The 19,770-nt window shown below is 51.0% G+C and overlaps 1 protein-coding gene across 1 annotated transcript in view; it reads right to left on the bottom strand.

The window, feature by feature from the left end:
• Nucleotides 1-19,770, bottom strand: part of LOC8030764 — a 50,344-nt gene extending 30,574 nt beyond the window's left edge. Inside the window, exon 1 of the mRNA XM_002402720.4 lies at nucleotides 19,379-19,770. Coding sequence (XP_002402764.3) covers nucleotides 19,379-19,613 — 235 coding nt within the window. The 5' untranslated portion in view covers nucleotides 19,614-19,770. The remainder of the gene's footprint in view (nucleotides 1-19,378) is intronic.

Raw genomic sequence — 19,770 nt, 5'->3', positions numbered from 1 at the left:
GCGGCGTCCCGCTAAGCGCCCGTCGCCGGCAGCGGGCGAAACCGTTCGTCTCAATTAGCCGCAGCCATGCTCGGCGCCCCGAGCCATCCCCGGAGGGCACGTCGGCTGACGCGGGCACGCTCGGCCGCCCGGTAGACGCGCACGGCGATCACGGAGGCGCGCCCCTTTTAAACAAACGGAACGACGTTGTCGGCTGATACCACCGCTGCGGCCGACCGACACCCCGGATGAAAAGAAGGGGTACATTTTGACAGTCCCAAATGTGGGTTTATCGGGAATACGAAATCCGCTATCTTTCACAAATCCGGAATTTAACTAAGCTCTAAATATAAGATCTCATGTTCGGTGAGGAATCCCTCAACATTTCCACCAAATTCCGGATTTGCGGGAACTTGCAACAGAGAAGCGTATTGGGTAAAGCTTGTGAGGTAAGTCAAGGTCAACTCAGGCACTCTGACTGGAGAGTTTTCACAGACGACACATCACCTGGTTTACTGGGGAGGCTTTTCGGTAAACACGTCTCAATGATGCACGTACTAGTCCTTAGCCGGCTCCCAGATTTGCTTACCCGAAAAGCGTAAGCAAATCTTAAAGAGCCGGCTAAAGGCTAACGCACGAACCGCTGAGGTGTGCTTACCTGAGCTTTGCAACCAACCCCTTTTTCTTTGTCTCCCCCCCATAATCAGGACAGTGTGACGTCCTTACTCCACAAGCCTTCCCGAATACGCGTTAGGAAATTCCTACCCGAACTTCACGTACGGCTACGCACACCATGGTCTATCGTATTTTAATGTGAAAGTATTTACTGTCCCATCGACGTCATCAGCTTTGAAGCCGCGTCAAACGACACCTAAACTCCCCTGTCCCAATGGAGCAAAGTGAAGCCGCGATCTGATGAATACATTCCCATTGGCTGGCACGCGTCACCAAGGCACGAGGCTCCCATTGGCTCTCGCAAGGCGTAATTCCAAGGGACGCATCAGAGAAGCCCTCCCCATGGCGGCGCAGCGCACGCAACCGCCCGGCCGCCAGTGTGGTGCGGGTCTGGCCGCACAGCCCGCTCGGGCAAACGCCGGAGAGGCTGCACGGCCGAGCTCAGCGCGGCGCGGCCACTTCACGAGAGCGCGCGCTCGGCCGTCGGCCGCTACCTTGCCATCCTTTTAAAGGGATGGTGGACCGAAATTTGGATTTCAGAAAACAATGCAGGAGCTGTAGGCGGGACGCTACAATCCCTACAACACTACTCGGAAGGCGATATCTCGAATCGAAGGCCGTATTTTTGGGTAAAAAAGGTCGAGATTGAACAAGGCCGACGAGGAGCGTGACTTCAAGATATCTCGTTTCCTCCTCTCTTCGCTTCGCTCCCTCAAGGCGGCGAGGCGGAGAAGACGCCAGGCCGTTCCCTCTCCTTCTCGGATGAACAAGACGTAAACATATCTGTCAAATGTGCCTCTTTTTTTTCTCTTTTTTTTTTTTTTTTTAGAAAATACGGTTATTTGTTTGAGATATCGTTGTATGAGTGATGTTTTGGTGTTTGTAGCATCCTGCTGCACGCTTCAGCCGCCGAGTTTTGTGCTAACATGCCCGTCCACACCACTACGTCGGAGAAAAAACTAAGGGAGCGGAAGAACGACATTCCTGTTTTCGCATTCACAACTCATACGAAGTGCTTAGGTGTCCTCGGACTTCCTGTAAAATCAAATGAAAAAAAAAAAAAAGAAACTGGCAGGGCTAAAAAAAAGAATACAAAACACAATATGAAGCCATTTTGTTCTTAGCCCGAGACTGAGGCAGGAAAAGAGGAAAGTTTCAGTCTCGGGCTAAGAACAAAACGGTTAAAATCCACCAGCTCGCCTGCGCAATCACTACATTATCATTGACAATATGAAGGCCCGCCAGAAGCGCGAATCAGTCTACGGAAGTAACAAAAAGTGTGATACAACTTACGCTGTGATGTGAATTAATTGCGTGACGGCAGAAGTGCGAGCTTTCGCCCATTATAACAATTGAAAATTGGAAAGATTTCCCATAAAATCCGTTTACTCTGCCTTTTACCAGAACAAAAATATATCTAGATTTTTATTACCGATTTCAGGGAAGTCTGATACTATTATACTAATAAAATTTTAGAAAAAAAAATGATGCCGAAATTGCTGCTGTCGTCACACTGATTCTCGACGAAATGCCTTAGCCTTTAGTGCAGGGGTTCCGACCAAGGGAAGGGTGGGAATCCCAACCTTGTAGCGGTCCGCATACTGTTGGGTTCGGAGAGCCCGGTTGTTCTCCCGGGGGTCGGCGGTTTCGGATGCGGCCCCCGCAGCTTCCTCCCTCTCCCGCGGCGCGTCACTGGAGGCGCCAGAAGAGTCTTTCCCTCTCGTAAGAGGGAAAGGGGAACGTAACTAGCGAATAAACGGAGCGAATGACCACGGCGAGAAGTGTGCACCGCCCGGCGGACTCACGGAACCAGTCCAGTCCAAACCACGACCGCCCAGACCAAAAATGGCTGCATGCACCGAAGCAACGCTAACGGATTAAAAAAAAAAATAAGGAACTAGCCTGGCAATACTACGTCAAACGGACTGTATTGTTTCCTTCCGCTTTCATGTTAGTATAGATATGTAGGTCTAGTTCAGGAAAATAATCTTGTTCTTAATCTTGTTCAGGAAAAAAAAAAACTAACCGACTAGCCTACCGCCGTAAAAAATAAAAGAAAAACAATAGACGTCTTTCACAATATGCAGAAAAAGAAAGAAAAAAAAAAGACAGAAAGGAGAACGTGGCGGGGAACTCCGTGCAATGTCCGGAGCAAGACGCAGGAACCGAGTGGCGCTGACGACACTGCTCTCTTATTCACGAGGATCAACGCCGGCAGCGTATACGTGTGAGCCGCAGGAGTCTATAGACTCCTTTTCACATCAAGAAAAAAGAAAGTTTCGCACATTATTCACGCCCTGCGCCAAGTAATTCTTCCCAGAATTGGTCGTCGAAGCGCTCTGTCTGTGTCCTTCTTTACCCTGTCCGTTGTCTTTTGCGCTGTTTTAACCTTTTAAGAAAAAACAATGTTTGTGGTGTCTGAAACGTGTCGTGAGAAAATACCATAAATGGGATCTAAGATGCACCCACATGTATTCTGTATCCGCATTCAACACATGAAGGGGAAAGTTCGTAACGTTCCGCGAGACGCCGGACTTTTTTTTTCCCCTACATTTTTTAAGGTAAGTACGAGTATGGTTTCCAGAAAGAAAATTAGAAGCCCAGCATAACTCCGATGTCTCGCGCACTCTAAAAAATAAAAGTATCTGGTTGTAAAAAAACTTTTAGGAGTTCTTTCTCTTGTCCATATTTTGCACCCTAAAAAGTTCTTTCAGGCGGCGCCCTCTAAAAGGGTTCTTCTAAGCTCTTTTTTGTGCGAATGAGTTCGTCATCGCCCAGTTGCCTTTCTAGCGCGCCAGGGGGCGATAGTGCTTGAGGCGAAGCCGTTCTTCACGAACTGAAAGAGTTCTTGGGGCCTCGAAAAACCAATCAAAAACGGATTTTTGTTTAGAGTGCAGGCTGTGATGGAAAGTACCCCGGCATCAGGGAAGACCCGAAACAATCAGGCTAGAAGGGGATAAAAAAATAGTAAGACTGCCGTTGTAGAAAACGAAATTGTCCTCTTATTTTTAATTGAAAGAACAGAGTCCAAGCCTACGAAACACACGAGTGCCCGATGAGAACTGTCCACCCGACAGCCCTGCGCGACGGATTTACCGCGAACGCGGCACTGGCGCTTTCAGGTTTTTGCTCCGTTACCGTATCGGAAAGCATAAAACTTTGCAACTCAAGTTGGCGCCCCGAATGCGGACCTGTCACAACCCTGCGGTTGTTTTGACGACAACCTTGAAAACCCAAGAGCGAGACAGAAAAACCCGGCGACCGTTTGTAAGCGCTAACGGTGTTGCGCTCTGTCTACCTGCCTAGTTGCGATCCCACGTGACTACCTCACAGTTTATATGGGAGGGCGCACTGACTGCCAGCTATTTTACGTAGGCATTAAAAAAGAAATCACGCGAAAAGAGTTAAGCCACAAAGGATATGTTCGTCAAAAAAGAAAAAGAGCACAAAACATACGCAGAATGCACGCGCAACTGTATGATTACGTTCGCGGAAAGGCGTGACGTACCGAGAAGCCTAAGTCCCCTTTCCACGACGTAATCTTTGAGGCCATTTCGACACCGTACCAGATAGTCCCTCCCCCCACAGCCAGGTGGCGGGCTTCCGAGAAAGAAGAGTCGGCGTAGCGAGACGTCCACATCCACTCGAGTTCCGCCTCCCTTCGGCCCGAAATCAACCGAACCCACAAAGTCCCTCCCGCCCATTACCGGAGCGAAGCCCCCGAATGAAGGAACAAAACGCGCAGAACAAAGGGGCCCCGATTCCGGCCCGGAGTCACGTCGCATCGCTTGCCGCGCCCCCAATCGCCCAATCAGGGAGACGCAAATGGACTGCAAAATAATACAACCGGGTCCCGTCCCGTTTGGAGGCCAACGGTGCAAGCGGTGAGGGGGCTTCGATTGTCCCGAGTCAGGGTTAGCCTATATGTCGGAGTTGCCAACTGCTCCATCCCCCGGGGTCACGTGGTTTGTGTGCCGCGTTGCTCTCATCGTATAAGCACTATAGTCACAGGCGGTTAACAGTCGTTCACATTCAAATGTAAATGTGCTCGATACCTCTACATCATTACGGGCTCTCGTAGGACGGGGTGCAATGCTGTCGTGAACAACATCCACCACACGGGTGTTTCGACGTCCTAAGCACGCCTGTTCTAAAGGTGTTAAGGGTGTACTATAGACACTTCGAAACAGCCTTAGTGGTATCAATTAATCTACGGGGTACGAGCTGCCAAGTGACCAAAGCGTCGGTCGTCCGCAAGCGTCTCAGCCTTTCCTCCTCGCCACCCGACAACGCACGCGCACTTGCAATCAATAGGCGCGGGAGGAGTCCGCCGTGAAATTGCAAACGCTCGCTTTAAGGTAGACGCTCTGTTCAATCGAGGCGGCCCGGCCGCAACTCCCTCCTCCCGGCCCATAAATTATTCATTCGCTCCCGGCTGGAAAACACGCGAAACATACTGCGGGGTTCTTTCGGGAACTCGAGTCGTCTCCGCGGCCGGGAGGACGACTGCGCGAGCGAGAGCGCTACCGGTCCGTCGCCGGCAGCAGGGAGAATTAATGGCCAGCTTTGTTCTTCGCGTTCCCCCGCGCAGTTCTTGCGTTGCCGTCGGGGAGGGCGTGGTCCCGCGATTGCGCCAGCGGGCCCCGCGCTCGCTACGCGTTCCCGCAAAGCCGACCCTCAAATGGACGCCCCGCAAAACCGCGCTTCTTCATCCCGTGCCTACGAACAAACAAACGAAGGAAAGAAAAAGCAGCCTTAACGAGGGGGCTCTGGAACCTCGCGCGTACCGCGGTGCGCCATAGATGGTAAAAAAGATGCGACGCGCGCTTTGGCCGTGCCGCCGACCGACGAGTTCCTCGAGCCTTTCGGACCACGCGGTAGCCCCGATAGGTGAGCGGCGCCAAGGCAAGGGCTAAGCTCGACTGCGCGGCATTTATACGCGAGACACGGGGAATGTTGGAGCGTATGTAATTTCAGCGACAGTCGATTCCGTTTTTCGCCCACCGCTTTCCCTGGTACCGTGTTAGCTAGGTGCGCATTCATCGATGCGATAAAGACGATTCGTCGTACTTTCAAGCTCCCTACATGGCGCCCAAGGTGATTATGGGAACCGACTGTACAGAAGCGGCTGTGGTAGGCAACAGGGGCGACCTCAGAGGCACGGGAGGCAATCCAGCGGGAGAGGAGAGCCGGGCAGTCGCGCTACCCTTCCTCTCTCTCGCTCTCTTCGGCGTCCCGACCTAGATGGAGCGAGGGGAGGATACAGGACGCTCCCGTAATTCACTTCGCGCGGAGCCTTTCGGGATTTGTTCAACTGGTCTACAGCCAAATGAGGACTTGTACGACAGAAACAACAAAACGAAAGAAGAAACAAGGCTGTCGCTCTCGAAAGCGTTCATCGGGAGAGCTCCGTTGGTCCCTCTTCGTCCCAAACAAAACAGAACAAGGTTTCTTCCTAAAAAAAAAAAAAAGGGAAAAAAGGAACGCCCCGAGGGACAGCCAGCGTGCTCGATTCCATTGGCGGCGCCCTCCTCTTGGGCCAGTCGCCCAGCGGGGTTCGTCGGGATGTGGTTCCAGATCGAAATGTTGTTTTATGCTGATGGGCGCCGCAGGAGCCGGGAGGACACGCGCGGTCGGGAAAACCCTCCGGCGCGTTCCCCGAAGGGATCCGGAGCCAAGTGCGCACGCGCGGCGGCGGCCACCGGGGCGTCCGCTCCGAGAGGCCCAGACAAACCGCCACGAGACGGGCTCGAGCACCGAGCTCCGCTTCCCCTCACGGTGGACCACGGCGGACGCCAGCCCCGGCCCACCCAACGCGGTGGACGTGTCGCCTGACTCCCGCGCGTCCTTCCCGAATGTCACGTGACACTAATGCCAAGTTACACCGCTCGTACAGCGCACGTGAAACACGCTGTCGCTGCAGGAGCACATCCCATCTTCGGATAGGACTCGATCGCGTTCGAAGCCCATGTGCCTCACGCCGGCCTCGAGCACATCTCTGCAGACGGTTTCTGGGTGGCCAGTGGGAAGGAGCGTCGTACGAGGACGCCTCGGCCAGTGCCTGCGGACTGTCATTCGATTGGACGCGTTAAGTGCGGCGTTACGTAGCGCGTAACTGGCTGGGGTGGCTCGTAGCTTCCTCCGCGGTCCATCGCGAAGTGAGCACGGGAGCCGCCGAGGGAGAACACTCGGCTTCGGCGAGGGTCGCACACTCGGATTACCCCGGGAAACCCGGCAAAACTCGCGCTCCCCCCAACGATGTGTCACCCGCTCAGACGGTTCCAAAAACTATTTGTTGGGCTCTCGAAGAGTGGGGGCAGTCCATGACGTCAAGGCCCAAACATTGGAGTCAGGCTAGCGAAGAACTCGGTTCCATTTCTTCGAAAAAATCTAAGTGATAAATTAAAAAAAAGAAATAGAAGAAAACGTTTAACGCAATAAAAAATTAAAGGGAAATACATAGAACATACGGGAACTCGCTCAACGCTGCGCAATAAGGCACGCTTCACTCCTGTCCTGTTTTTCTTTTCTTTTTTATTTACCCGTTTTTGTTTTGCTTTTTGAAGGAGCACGTTTATGATGTGGCGCACCATATACGACACGCGACAAGAAGCAAGGGCGCACAGCAAAGCCCAAAATCAAGGCGTGCAAAAAAGAAAAGCTGAATCCTACATGGTTATTTAGTCATTCTATTACTACGGCATTAAAATGTTCGAAGCTTCGTACGGAGACGACACGAGTAAAGCATCTTCAGCTTGTGTGTGAAAAAGCATGTATATCACTTTGAACTCTTTGTCGAGCGTGATGGCCAGAAAAATAAGGAGGACATTCCCGAGTCCCGAAATGTATCAAACTAAACGATATAGGAGAAACAAAAATACGACGAGTGATTTTATTCCTATTGGCTAACATAAAGACAAACACAAGAGGCACAACAGCAATAAAACATCGCTAACTACAACTTAAAAATGTTCCCCTTATCTTAGTCCTCAATCTGACTTCGCTAATTCCTTGTTCACATCTGGGCCCCTAAACTCGTGAAACACAAAGTTGGGGCCGAAGTTGACGGAGCGCACCGATTGGTCTATCACGACGATGACTTCGCGCTTTTTTTGCCAACGTCCAATCAGCGCGCTCTGCAAACTTTCGGCTCCAACTTTGTGTTTGACGAGTTTAGGGCCCCTGCAATCCCTCGAGCTTTGTGCTTAGCTATAGGCATACGTGTACGGCTGCTTACCGACTCGCGTCATTATTTCTTTATGGCAGACGACCACACTTCATTATCCTGGTAAGCGCTTTCGGACCACGGTGCGTCGTGACTGCGGTGAGGCTTCCGCGGAACGCGAGACGAGACAGGGCGTCGCGCGGGTCTGACAGGGGCGCTTCGCCGCAAAAACACCATCGATGTGGGGCAGCCCACCTTCGCGCAGTGCCGCGGGCGGGCTCACTACAGGTTCCGTTTATGTTTCATATTTTAATCCGCTTACGCTCCCCTATAGTTGGAACACTTATAATAGTTTGATCTCGAGTTCGTAGCCACGGCCAGCTGCCAGCTTGGGCCTGCAGGAAGCGAAATGCCCGAGCAGACGGTTTCTACCGATTCTAGAGCTTCAAAACACGGCTCGGGTCGTCGTTCGCCGCTTGCAGTGGGGGAGTGACGTCACGGCGGGCTGGCATTGCGGGTCAGCGACCCCTTGCAGGCTGATAAGAGCAGCCTTTGACGACTGCCGCCGTTTCGCCCGAGGAACTCCACCCCTGATGGCGGAGGGCGCGCCGGCCAGACGCCGTCGGGGCCCGCGCTTTCTCCAGCAGTACTCAGATTACCTCGTGCCGTGAACTTTCTCAGGAGTCCAATATCGATCTGACGAAATGTGGCACACTTTCGTTCGTATAAATAAACCGGCAGTCGCCTGAAAATGAAGCGTGCGCCGACCCCGGGTCTTCCTACGTGTAGCCGAGCTTGGCTCCCACGTAAACGAGTTCAACAAAGTTACCCGAATAACGCAATGCTAAATATTTTCTCGAAGGATGGTAATTATAACTTTCACTGACGGGTTTTCCTCCATTGTTCGTTTAAATGCGGACATTCGCTATATTTGCTTTATTTATTTACGTGCGTATTGTGTTGACTGACTGTTTACGCGTTAGATCTTGTTTAGGATGTAGCTGCTCTAATGAGTCGACGCTGCGGGCGGCTTCTGTCGATTAAAGACACGACCAAGTAGGACTCGCAGCTTTTGTACACTTTCAAACGAGACCGGACAAAATGCCCGTACTTAGGGCAAAGCGCAACGTCAAGCTCGCCACTTCTTCAACTCGAATACATTATTTTTATTAAAATAAAAGATAGGTAAAATCAGCTAATCCTCAGTATTTCTAAATCAATAAATAAATATTTTCCACCTCTACTTGGTCTTATTCTGTTTCATACTATGCTGCGTTCACCCTTAAGCTGAGACTAGAAGCTCCGCCCTCGAAGGGAGCTTTTTGCCCTCGCAAACACAAGTGACAAGCGTGAAGGCGCAGGCACGCGCAACCAAGCATCGCGGAAGCCAGCGAGCTTGCGCTGAAGGCGGAGCTTCTAGTGTCGGCTTAAAGGCCGACGACTAGACCCGAGATTCTGCAAGGCAGAAGATCCTCCTCACCCTGGGGGAGAAGGAAACAGGCAACGGTAAACAGGGTAGAAGGGGGAGAGGAGGAAGCGGGGGAAAAGTGGAAAGCGCGAACTGGTTGTCGGTCTTTAAGGGCGAACGGAGTGTAAGCAGCTGTCAAACCTGCTGGAGCGAGCATATGTCTGGATTCAGCGACTCAGCGTCTGACTTGCACGCGCTCTGTCGCAAAAGAGACGCTATATGAAGACACGCGTATACGACGAGAAACCGAAGGACGTCCGAACGTCGAGCTCTGTCAGGAATGATAGACGCAAAGCTAGCTGTCTCTACTCAGGGCTCGGTTATAGTCCGACGTCGAGCGTAGCAAACAAGGCGTAGCGCAGAGCACACGGATACTGAGTGGTCGCAGGTATCGAGCTCCTGCTCTCCGGCCAACGAAACGCCCGCGTTCTGCGCTACGCAGCCGTTCGCTGCAGCGACAGACGGGCCTCAGAGCCCACCGCCATAATGGACCTTTGTTTCTCTTTTTGATCGCCGACAGGCAGAAAGAGAGACACACATACAGACACAGGTGCGCACACACGCACACACACAAACACACGCGCGCGTGTGTGTGTGTGCACGCACGCACGCACGCGCGCGCGCGTGTGCGTACAACGTTTTTAACAGGTTCGAACGCGAAGGCCAAACGCCAGACGCCGGCGCTCGGAAATCGAAGGCGTTTGAGGAGCGAGGCAAAGGCGGCTTTGCATGCACCCACCAATCCTTCCTCCAACCGGAGCTCGGCTTTCTCACGTCTCCTCTTCTGCCTCGGGTTCTCGTCGCATAAGCCTCCCGCGCTGAAGCCTGGAACAAACTGAGGCGCCCCCATTTTGGGTAGCTCACCCGATGGGGTCTCGCGCTACTTACGGCACGTTCGCTCAGCTTTCTTCCATCTGCCGGGTGCTGAACAACGAAAAAACACCCCTGAACGTCCGAAATCGGCTAGATTCAACCCCGACCAACTGTAATCCTGACCTGCCGACAGAAGGGCCCCCTATAAGACCAGCTGAAGCCGGTGGAGTGCCTGGTTTCTCCGTTGTGGGCGCGCGGTAAAGGTTTTTCTAAGGCACCCTAGTTTTTCTCCGACCCACACGCCGCTCACAGCCTGCCTTCCCTGCGGCCTGCCACCCCTGCCACTAGCTGAGTACCGCGCTTCCTTCCCTTCCGCAGGGGTCCCCTTCGCCGCAGAGCGGCGCAAGCGGCGGGACAAACCGTTTTCGCTCGTAGCGGGGCAATAAACGTTTTTCAATGTTGGTCTAATCGCCTCTCTCTAGCTGATTAGGGGGCGAAGGGGTGGTGCCAGGAGGTAGAACGAGATTGTACTACAGCACCAAAGTGCTGTAGTACAATAAATAATGCTAACCACGAAACCGGCTGTTCTCCGTCGCACATTCATATTGAAGCTGTCTAATGAGTACGCATACTGAGGTATTTAGCGCACAAGGTAGAGAGAAGGAGGAGAGGACAGAGAAGAAGGAGAGGCAGATGCACGAGTACGCGGCGGATTATTTGCGTGTTTTCTTTCTCTTCCCTTCTTATCAGTAAACGTAGTAGTGAGTAGCGCTCTTTTCTGTCCTCTCCTTCACTCTACCTTGTGCGCTAAATACCTCCATATGTTAGATTACCAACTAGCCCAAATGTCAACTTTACTGTAATTAGTACGCGCGTGTTCGACCCACGCCTCATCTGCAATTGGCGCGCGGCAATAACTATGACGGCAGCTGGCGCCCCTAGTGGCAAAATATTTCACAAGCGCAGTGTCGAAATCGCGGTAGGAGAGCTATTCCGCGTACAGGTCAGGACCTGATAACGCAGCCGCGACTTGCGCGCCTCAAATTGACGTGCGGATACCTTAGGAAGCAGAAAGACCTTTAAGTGGCGCCATGCACTCATAGCGTTACGAAACGCTGCGGTTTCTGTGTGTACTAAACACCGCGCGCTGCCGCTCTCGTCTGTCGGCAGGACAGGATTACAGTAGGTCGTGGATTCAACGCCGCACGGCCACTGATCTCTGTTGTAGTAGGCACTATAGAGATCAGTGCGCATGGCAATCTAAAGTGCCGCATTCATGTCACCACCGCTAGGGTACCCGTCCCTTATCTCTGGCTGGTGACGTCAAAACATCTGGCGTCCGAGATTATTATTATTATTATTATTTTTTTTTTTTTTTTTTTTTTTTTTTTTTACTTTGGCAAATGTAAAACGGCGTCTCTTGGCCTGCGCACTTCGCGTCTTAGCTTTGACCTGTGCTTCGACGGCGTTCGAATTTTTAAAGCGACAGCTTTAAGGCGCTCGTGTCGCAGAAATGCCGGCGTCGGCGTCGGTGGGACGGGAAACTCCCGATTGATCGATAAGTAATTCATTTGTTTTAAAGAAAACATTCGAAGAATTTTAGGCGGACTGGGATCCAACCCACGACCCTTCAATTGCGACCCGCACACGCTAACACTTCCCGGCTGGGGAACGAGCGGGAGTTTAGTTGTAGCTTTCGCGCTCCAGTCTTTAAGAAGCCATGAAAAGATTTTTCTACTTTCGCTAAAGACTACTCCGAATTACTCCCTAACGTTAATAACGAAAAAAAAACCTGCCTTACTTTTTCTTTCTAAGCAATGGCAGTCGGCAAACAAATCCGAGAAATACGAGCATCGTTCATCCCCTCAACTCGGAGCGAGAACAGGCGGCTACGTGGCCTCGTGCCTATCCTATGCCGTCAGCGTTAATCATACACACGCGCTGGGGTTGGCAAAGTAGAGAGCGCGTGCTGAGCTCCAGGCATTGCTAGAGTTCGGCTACCCTCATCACGGCAGTGGTTGGACACGAGCCACTACCCGAGTGTCCGCCGAGACATTGATTGTTACGAGTCGAAGTGGAGTGCAGTTCTCGCGTATAATCAACGAGCGGCGTTCGACTGTCGTCAGGCGGGCGGTTTCGATCCCACAGTTACGTCGTTAAGTTTTGCGAAGGCAAGACTGAAAGGAATTGTTCCCTTTTATGCTCACGTCGTCACTGGGACGAAGAAGACCTTGTGAATCAGTGGCGGCCCGTGCGAGTCTACTTGGGCCAGACTAGGACCAGTGCACCTCTGCAATGCCAGGAACATTCCAACCCGATATACCGGGTGAAACAAGGAGACGGTAGGCTCTTTAAATCGACCGGAAAATTCGGTTTCTTAACCTATCGCGCTACGACTTTGTGCAGCGTTGCCCGCAGATGGTGCATTTTATTTGTAAAATTTGCAAAGAGCGAACTTACCTGAGGAAAAAGTAAAGAAAGAAAAAGGCTTAGCTCCTATGGAAACGCAGCGACGCCACCGGTCTGCAATCAACACGGCGCCGTTTCGCACGGGAGACAAGAGATGGCGCAAGCGGTCGCGACGCCAACTGCCGCCAACGAACGAGCAGACGACGCCGAGAACCGGCGTTTTTAGCAGACAAGGAACCGCAGTTGCTTGTTGTTACCGTGCCTGTTTTTGTTTCTGCAACTGTCGCCGTTTGCGGAACGCGCGCCGCTTTTGATTCGAAAAGATCGTCTGCTAAAAACGCTGGCTCTCGGCGCCGTATGCTCATTCGTTGGCGGCGTTCGTTGCGCCATCTCTTGTCTACCGTGCAAAACGGCGCCGTGTTGATTGCAGACCGGTGGCGTCGCTGCGTTTCCATAGGAGCTAAGCCTTTTTCTTTCTTTACTTTTTCCTCAGGTAAGTTCGCTCTTTGCAAATTTTACAAAAAAAATGCACCATCTGTGGGCGACGCTGCACAAAGTCGTAGCGCGATAGGTTAAGAAACCGAATTTTCCGGTCGATTTAAAGAGCCTACCGTCTCCTTGTTTCACCCGGTAGTTTCATGGCACCTTTAAAGGTGAAGCTTAAGCGTCCTCCCGTAATTTTTGTTGTTTCTTTGCACTTTTCTCGTGCTCTCACGTTCCACACCAGCGCAGACACGCTTCTACGTGTGTGACGGTTTGAGACGCTCAAGTTTGTACTACCCAAAACGAGTCCTAACAAGTCCCTTTTCGCAGCGCCCCCCTCGGCAATGCAGGAGGTCTACAGCTCTGACAGCGTCGTGCGGCGAAGCATGAAACGGGATATGGGCGGCGGCGGAAGCGGTGGGATTCCTGCGGTTAAAGAGGCCGGAGACTCGAGTTTCTGGGTGCGACGAGAAGATCCGACGTACTGCAAAAGGAAACGCGATTGCGTGCGCTGTGCTATCGACGAGCAGTGGACGTTTCTGAGAATACAGTAGCCATTCCGCGGGTGACGAATAGCACGGTAGCTAGCGCAAAGGCCGTTCGCTATGGGTGCGTTTAGAATGTTATTCTGCCTCCAGGGTCGTCTGTTTGGTGAGAACAGCGCGAAAAACGTAGGACCAGCACAAAGAAACGCACAGACAGGGCGCTGATGACTGGTCCTACGTTTTTGCGCTGTTCCCACCAAACAGTATGTACCACCAACTAGCACAACGACATGCCTTGTTGCGAGGGTCGTCTCATGTTTCCGCCACATGGGAGAAATTGAGCCCGCGCTATACTCCGTTTTAGCTAACGATAGGCCGCCGAGGACGAGTCGCCTAAGACGCGTGAGTGTTACGTGCCCTTCGGGTGGGAGTCCCGTACGGAAGTAACGTCCGCTGGCCTCTTCTAAGCTGAAACCATAGCCTCCTCGATACTCACAAAGCCTGGCGGAGCCCTATAGAGTGCCCGGTCGCCGATTTGGAGCGCGAGGATCTGGTAGCACAGAACATCGAAGAGCCATTTCTCGGAAAACCTGGACGTCAGCGCACAGCTTTTGCAGCGGCGAGGACCCGAAACACCCTTGTTCGCTCGGGAGAAGTGTGTTTCGGCGTCTCGCCGCAGCGGAGCGCCAGTCACGTGGCTCTCCTCTCCTCCGTTGTCTGCCGCTCCACCTTTTCCATTCCGGCGGCCGCTTCTCGTGGCAATCTGCCAGGCTTTGTCAGTGTAGAGGAGGCTATGGCCGAAACGGTGCGCAGCCCGGTGTATTTAGTGTGTACCACGCAGAAGTGATCCGCACGCCGGGACGATGCACAGCCAGATTGAGACCGGGGATGCTGCGACGCTGTCACGTGCCTCGCTCCGATCGGTTCGCCAAGGGACCGTAGCTTTCGCAGGTTGCCAAGCTCCAATGGTGGTAGAGACGGAGTCGGTAACGAGGAATCGATGCCAGGACGCCGACCACCACCCCCGAGGCCGCTGGCCCCGTTTAAAGCGCCCCCCTTTGCAGGTAAACAAACAACGGGGGTGACGTCAGCGGAGCCAATTTCCGCTCGGCACGACGTGCGAGCTTCGGCCGACGCCGCCGTGTTGACGCCTGTTGGTCGCGGCGCACGCTCACAACGCCCGCCGGCCGTTACCATGCCCAGTCGATGATTGGGAAAGCCGATTTCCGCCCAGAAGTGAAAAGCCGGCAACGAAGAGGCCTCTACTCTTCAAGCTCGCGGCTTTGCACGCTTATGATTCCCCATGCACATCTGCGTAGGGCAGTACAAAAGTAATGCCTCCCAATTTTCTTTTTCTCGCAAGGAGTGGCGTTTTTATGAACCGCATTAAAAGACCTTTAACAGAGAAATATTTTTCCCCCAGCGAGGCGATCGAATAGGGTGTCGATACACAATCAATATTTCCCTGCAGAATCAATCCCGCCAAGAAAAAAAAAAAAAGGAAAGTTAATTTGAAATTGCGGAGGAGTGCGACGTTGTCGGAGCGCTCGGTGGTGTTCTAGTCCTCTCTTACATTTCTATCTTTTTTCAAGTGTTCAAACATGATTTTGAGTTACATCTAAACCACATCTTCAGTTTGCCTAAATGATCCCCGTGCTTTTAAGCTGTAGTTCTTTGCAGCCTTAAAGTTTACTAGGATACAGTTCAACTCATCATCGTCCAAAACAACGGCATCTCCCGACTGTTTCCTTCCATTTTCGGACAAAACAGGGACGCCATTCTTTGTGAGACGACGTGCCGAATCTGAGCATCACAATTCGCGAAGCCGAAGCCAACACGGCAACGGCACAGGTGCGAGTATCGAACGTCTAGCCTGAATCAATTTGTTTCCAGGCGCCTGACCCGTCTGGCGAAGTCATTGTGAAGTCACCGACGCCATCTCAGAAGTCCCACAAGCGCGACGCCATTCGTACGTCTCGTTCGTTCAGCACGAACCGTTTCCCTCGCTAGGACGGCTCGCGGAAATTTGACCCTCAAATGGAGCACCTAAATTCGGCTACTTTCGGTTAAGATTTTACAGCCATCGCATAAAACAAGTTGGAGCACATGAGCTTGGTTTCATCTAACCCTATTTCAAAGAGAAGTTTTTGCAAATTAACGCATTTCCCCTTGAAAGTTCCGCGTTTAGGAAAGTGCGCTTCGGCGAACGTCGCCCGCACATAGCGAACAGGAACTCGGCCGCTGGTATCAACAAACCAGAGCGACCATCGAGCGATGGTTGGCTGAAAGGGAAAAACTAATTTGATGAAACCATCGGTCTACTTCGCAAAATGTAAACTGCGTTCCTACGAAAAAGGGGTTCAACGAAGCGCGGTTTCTATAAAACGGCGAGCCCTAAGTGACTTCCGGTGGAATGGAAGCGTCCTTCCCAAGTGGCTCTTGCAGCCAAAAATAAACGCTAAATTAAATACGACGAAGTAAAGTCTGGCTGCGGCTTCGGAAAGACGTATATCCCATTTCAGAATACGGATTTTGTTTATACACTGCAGACGGGTAAATGCCGCCGGTTAGGGCAGACGGGCACCTCGAAGGCATATCTTGTTTTCTACGGAGGTTATATAGATGAAACTGACAACGTTAAATCACGACCCAAGTGCCAGCAATCTCACGAAAGCTTGCTGCTGTGTGCCGACGTTAGATAGATCGGCACGATCTTTATCCAGATTCAATTCCGTTGAATTTTGCCAATTTTCCGAGTAGCAGTTAACTTTCAAGTCCACACAAGCGACTTATTAGAGTAAGCATGTTAAGAACATGATAGCTTAATCTGGCACTACAAGAAACACAAAGAGCGAAAAACAACCATTTTCTTTCAGAACGACTGGTTGACTGTTGTCCTCTGTGGTTTGACTATTTACAAATTAAGCATGCAACTCGTACGTGCACTGCCTCGCAAATAAGACAAAATCTATCAAACCGTAATTGCTTATGTAGACAATAATACGAACAGCATTTGGTTCCTTATGCGACAACGTTGTTTACCTGATTCTTGCTGTGATCTGTTTTGCCGTGCCTCGTCATTTCGTACCTAATCATTTAAAAAGCCGCTAAAAAATGTTTATTTTTTTTAATCAAACTGTTTGGTTGGGACATGCGGGTCAAAAAATAAATTTTACGCGTTTTTTTTTGTTTTTTTTTTTTAGAGCAGTATTGACGGCGAGATTTATTTTATTTGAAATTCTGCGAGCAGAGTCCATGACGTCACGGGTCATTCCGGAATGACCATCTCGGTCGTGAAGGCAAAGCCGATCCACCTCTCCTCCACGCACAAAAAAAAAAAAAAAAAAAAAAAAAAAAAAAAGTTTTTGTGTAAATTTTTTTTTTTCGCGTATCCCTTTCAAACTGCTAAGAAAAACACTTTTTTTTCTTTTTAGGGGTTCTTTAATAGGAATTATTACTTACAATACAGTCATCTCGTTACATTATTTCAAGTTTGATTCTTAACACTCTTTTTTCTAGACACATCAACATACACATGCCCTGCTTTTTTTTTTTTTGTATTTCATATACGGTAAATTATATTTAACACCCTACAAATTCGCTTGTGAAACAATTTTTTTTTTTTAATCTGAGCGCAACAATTTACAATTTTCATTTCAGCAAAAAAAGAAAGAACACGGCTTGCGGTATTAAAAATGTACGAGAATAAATCTATGCGTGATTTCGATCGCCTTCTGTCGTGATGTCAAGGCAGATTCGCTGCTGGTACAGCTTTGCTTCCTCGGCGAGCACAGAGCAGAAATTTCCACGCGTGGACCCGGACCTAGGCGAGAGTGCTCCGAGCCGAGTGGCAATCGAGCTGGTGGACTGTCGCTACCAGTTCATACGACTATAGTCCATACTCCGCGACAACTTTTCTTGGCAATGGAGTGGAAGGTAGAGGCCCGCGTCCCCTCTCCCATTTTGAGTGTACGCAGGCTCTCCTCCTCTCCTCATTTCCGGGGAGAGGAGGAGAGCCTGCGCACACTCAAAATGGGAAAGGGGACGCGGGCCTGTACCTTCCACTGCATTGCCAAGAAAAGTTGTCGCGGAGTATAGAGTGCAAGCAGCTGTGCAGTCTACGCAGAAGCAGTCCCTCCAGGTTGAAACCTGCGCCCGGTACCCGTCGGCGACCCGCTGGCTTGTCATATTGTTTACAAAAAGAGGCAGTCATCAGTGGAGCCTTTCAACGTGTTTTCCCGTACAACATATAACAATGGCTCTCGCTTCATCGACTCTATCATTGGCTGTATGACAAGGGGGAGAAAAAGGTTTGAATACTGGTGACTAACCCTTTTTATATCGAGAGATCAGTGCTGAAATGTGAACCTAGTTGCACCCAGGAGAGGGCATCGTCTCAAGCGGTTAGTTTGTTTTCATCCCTATCCAAGTGAAGAGAGTCATGGCCGAGATAAATTAAGGATTTTTCAACAACGACAACGCCCACAGCTCACCGGAAACACCCCCGAGCAACCGAGCGCTGATTTTGCCAACACTAGAGAGAGAAAAAAGTAATTGTTCAAGCTATCCCACAATGGAGAACAAAAGATTAACTTGTAAGGTCGTGGAATATGTGCATCTACGCAGTGAATTTAAATCTGGTCGTCCGTTTGCGATGTCCGGCATTGACACGCGAAGGAACATTCAGAAAGGGAACATCCCCCCTTTTTTCTCTCTCTGTCTCTCTCACTCAATCTATTTCTCCGCCGTTGTGCAGTAAAAGGACAGCTGTGAAATCATCTGCGCAAAACCATCTTGGCTTACTGTAGTGTGCGACACATGTGCAGGCACGACGTGACCCAGATTTCCTGTGCTGGAACGACGGCGGAAGGCATGAGACTCCGGACCTAACACGTGATAACGAAGCTAAGTAGATCTCTTGGACCCAAAATAAAGCAACGACAAACGCTCATGTCTACCACTCACTCCCTTGGATAAGTAAGTAGGCCGTACCAGATGATGTGGATCTCACTCACCGGTTAACTTGCAAACGTTTTTTACCTCTTGAAAATAAATAAATCAATAAAAAAGTAAAAATAAAAAAAAAACATTCTTTTTCTTTTTTTTAAAATTTATTTATGAGAATAAGAAGAAATAAATAAAATCTCTTTATCTCAAGTGCGTGTGCGCCTATCTAGCCGTTCAGATAAAGCGGGGGGACGGTTTGAAGAGGGTTCAACAGACTCGTCTGTTCAAAGTCGGCGCCTCGGAGGGATGCAAGCGCGCCGGTTTTTCCGCCTTCGTATCCTTGTGCGCGTTGCCTTCGCGTTCGCAATACGCTAACATCGGCTGTCTACAATCAAAAAAAGAGTCAAACACGGGGAATAAAAATAAATAGGAAACATCCGGAAGATTAACTCGAGTAAAATAACATGGAAGACCAACACTAATCCACTAGTTCCTGGTAATCACGCCGTTTTGATCGGTGTTCACGCCCGCAAACGCGCTCTAAACTGCGACGCACCACTAAAGAACGAAAAAAAAGCGAAACACGAAAATTTCGGTAGCAGCAGGTATGTACCCTTGATGAGAGCAAGTTCGGTGCATCGCTTAATTTAAATGCTCGAATAACGAATAATACGGTTAATCCGCAATCGAGCGCAATTCGGTTCCAATCCGAAACCTTACCACACTCGGAAGCGCGTTAGAATCCCGGATGCTGAGTCAGACTGACAGAGACGAGAGTAGAAAGAGACTCACGAAAACAGAAGAAGCGAAAAAGATTAAAAGAGCGTCTCGGTGTTGATCGCGTTGTGTAGGGTCACGTAGGGTCACCCCTCCCCTCGGAGTTTCTTTTTTAAGTGGGAGGAACTCGGAGCCTCCGACTCGAGCTTCGTTCCGACAGCGTTGGAAGAGGCCTACCTCTGAAGGGAGTGGTCCTCCGCATCTTTGGGGAAAACTGGAAGCTCCCGGAGAGCGGGAACCCGCGATCGGACAGTTTGGGCCCGGCATCTTTGGCGCTGGTGTTGGTGGGACAGCCCGGCACCGGGCACAGAGACTCGCAAGCGTCCGCGTCGAAGCCCGTCCGGTACGCGGGGCACAGTCCGCTGGCCAAGAGCAGCAAGAGCGCCAGCAGCTCGGACCCAGGGATCGACATCGTCGTTCTTTTGCGACCACGGCAACCCCCGCACAGCACCCGAACACGCCCCACGTTTAGGCGGTAGATCGAATGATCTCTCCGTCCGCACAAGATAGCACGAACGGCAACGGCGGCAACACGGCAACAACGGAACGGATGGAACGGAATCGCACAA

This window comes from Ixodes scapularis, unplaced genomic scaffold (assembly GCF_016920785.2).
Source record: "Ixodes scapularis isolate PalLabHiFi unplaced genomic scaffold, ASM1692078v2 PGA_scaffold5__190_contigs__length_132052651, whole genome shotgun sequence".
Classification (NCBI taxonomy): Eukaryota; Metazoa; Arthropoda; class Arachnida; order Ixodida; family Ixodidae; genus Ixodes; species Ixodes scapularis.
This window is presented reverse-complemented; position numbering and strand designations above follow the sequence as displayed.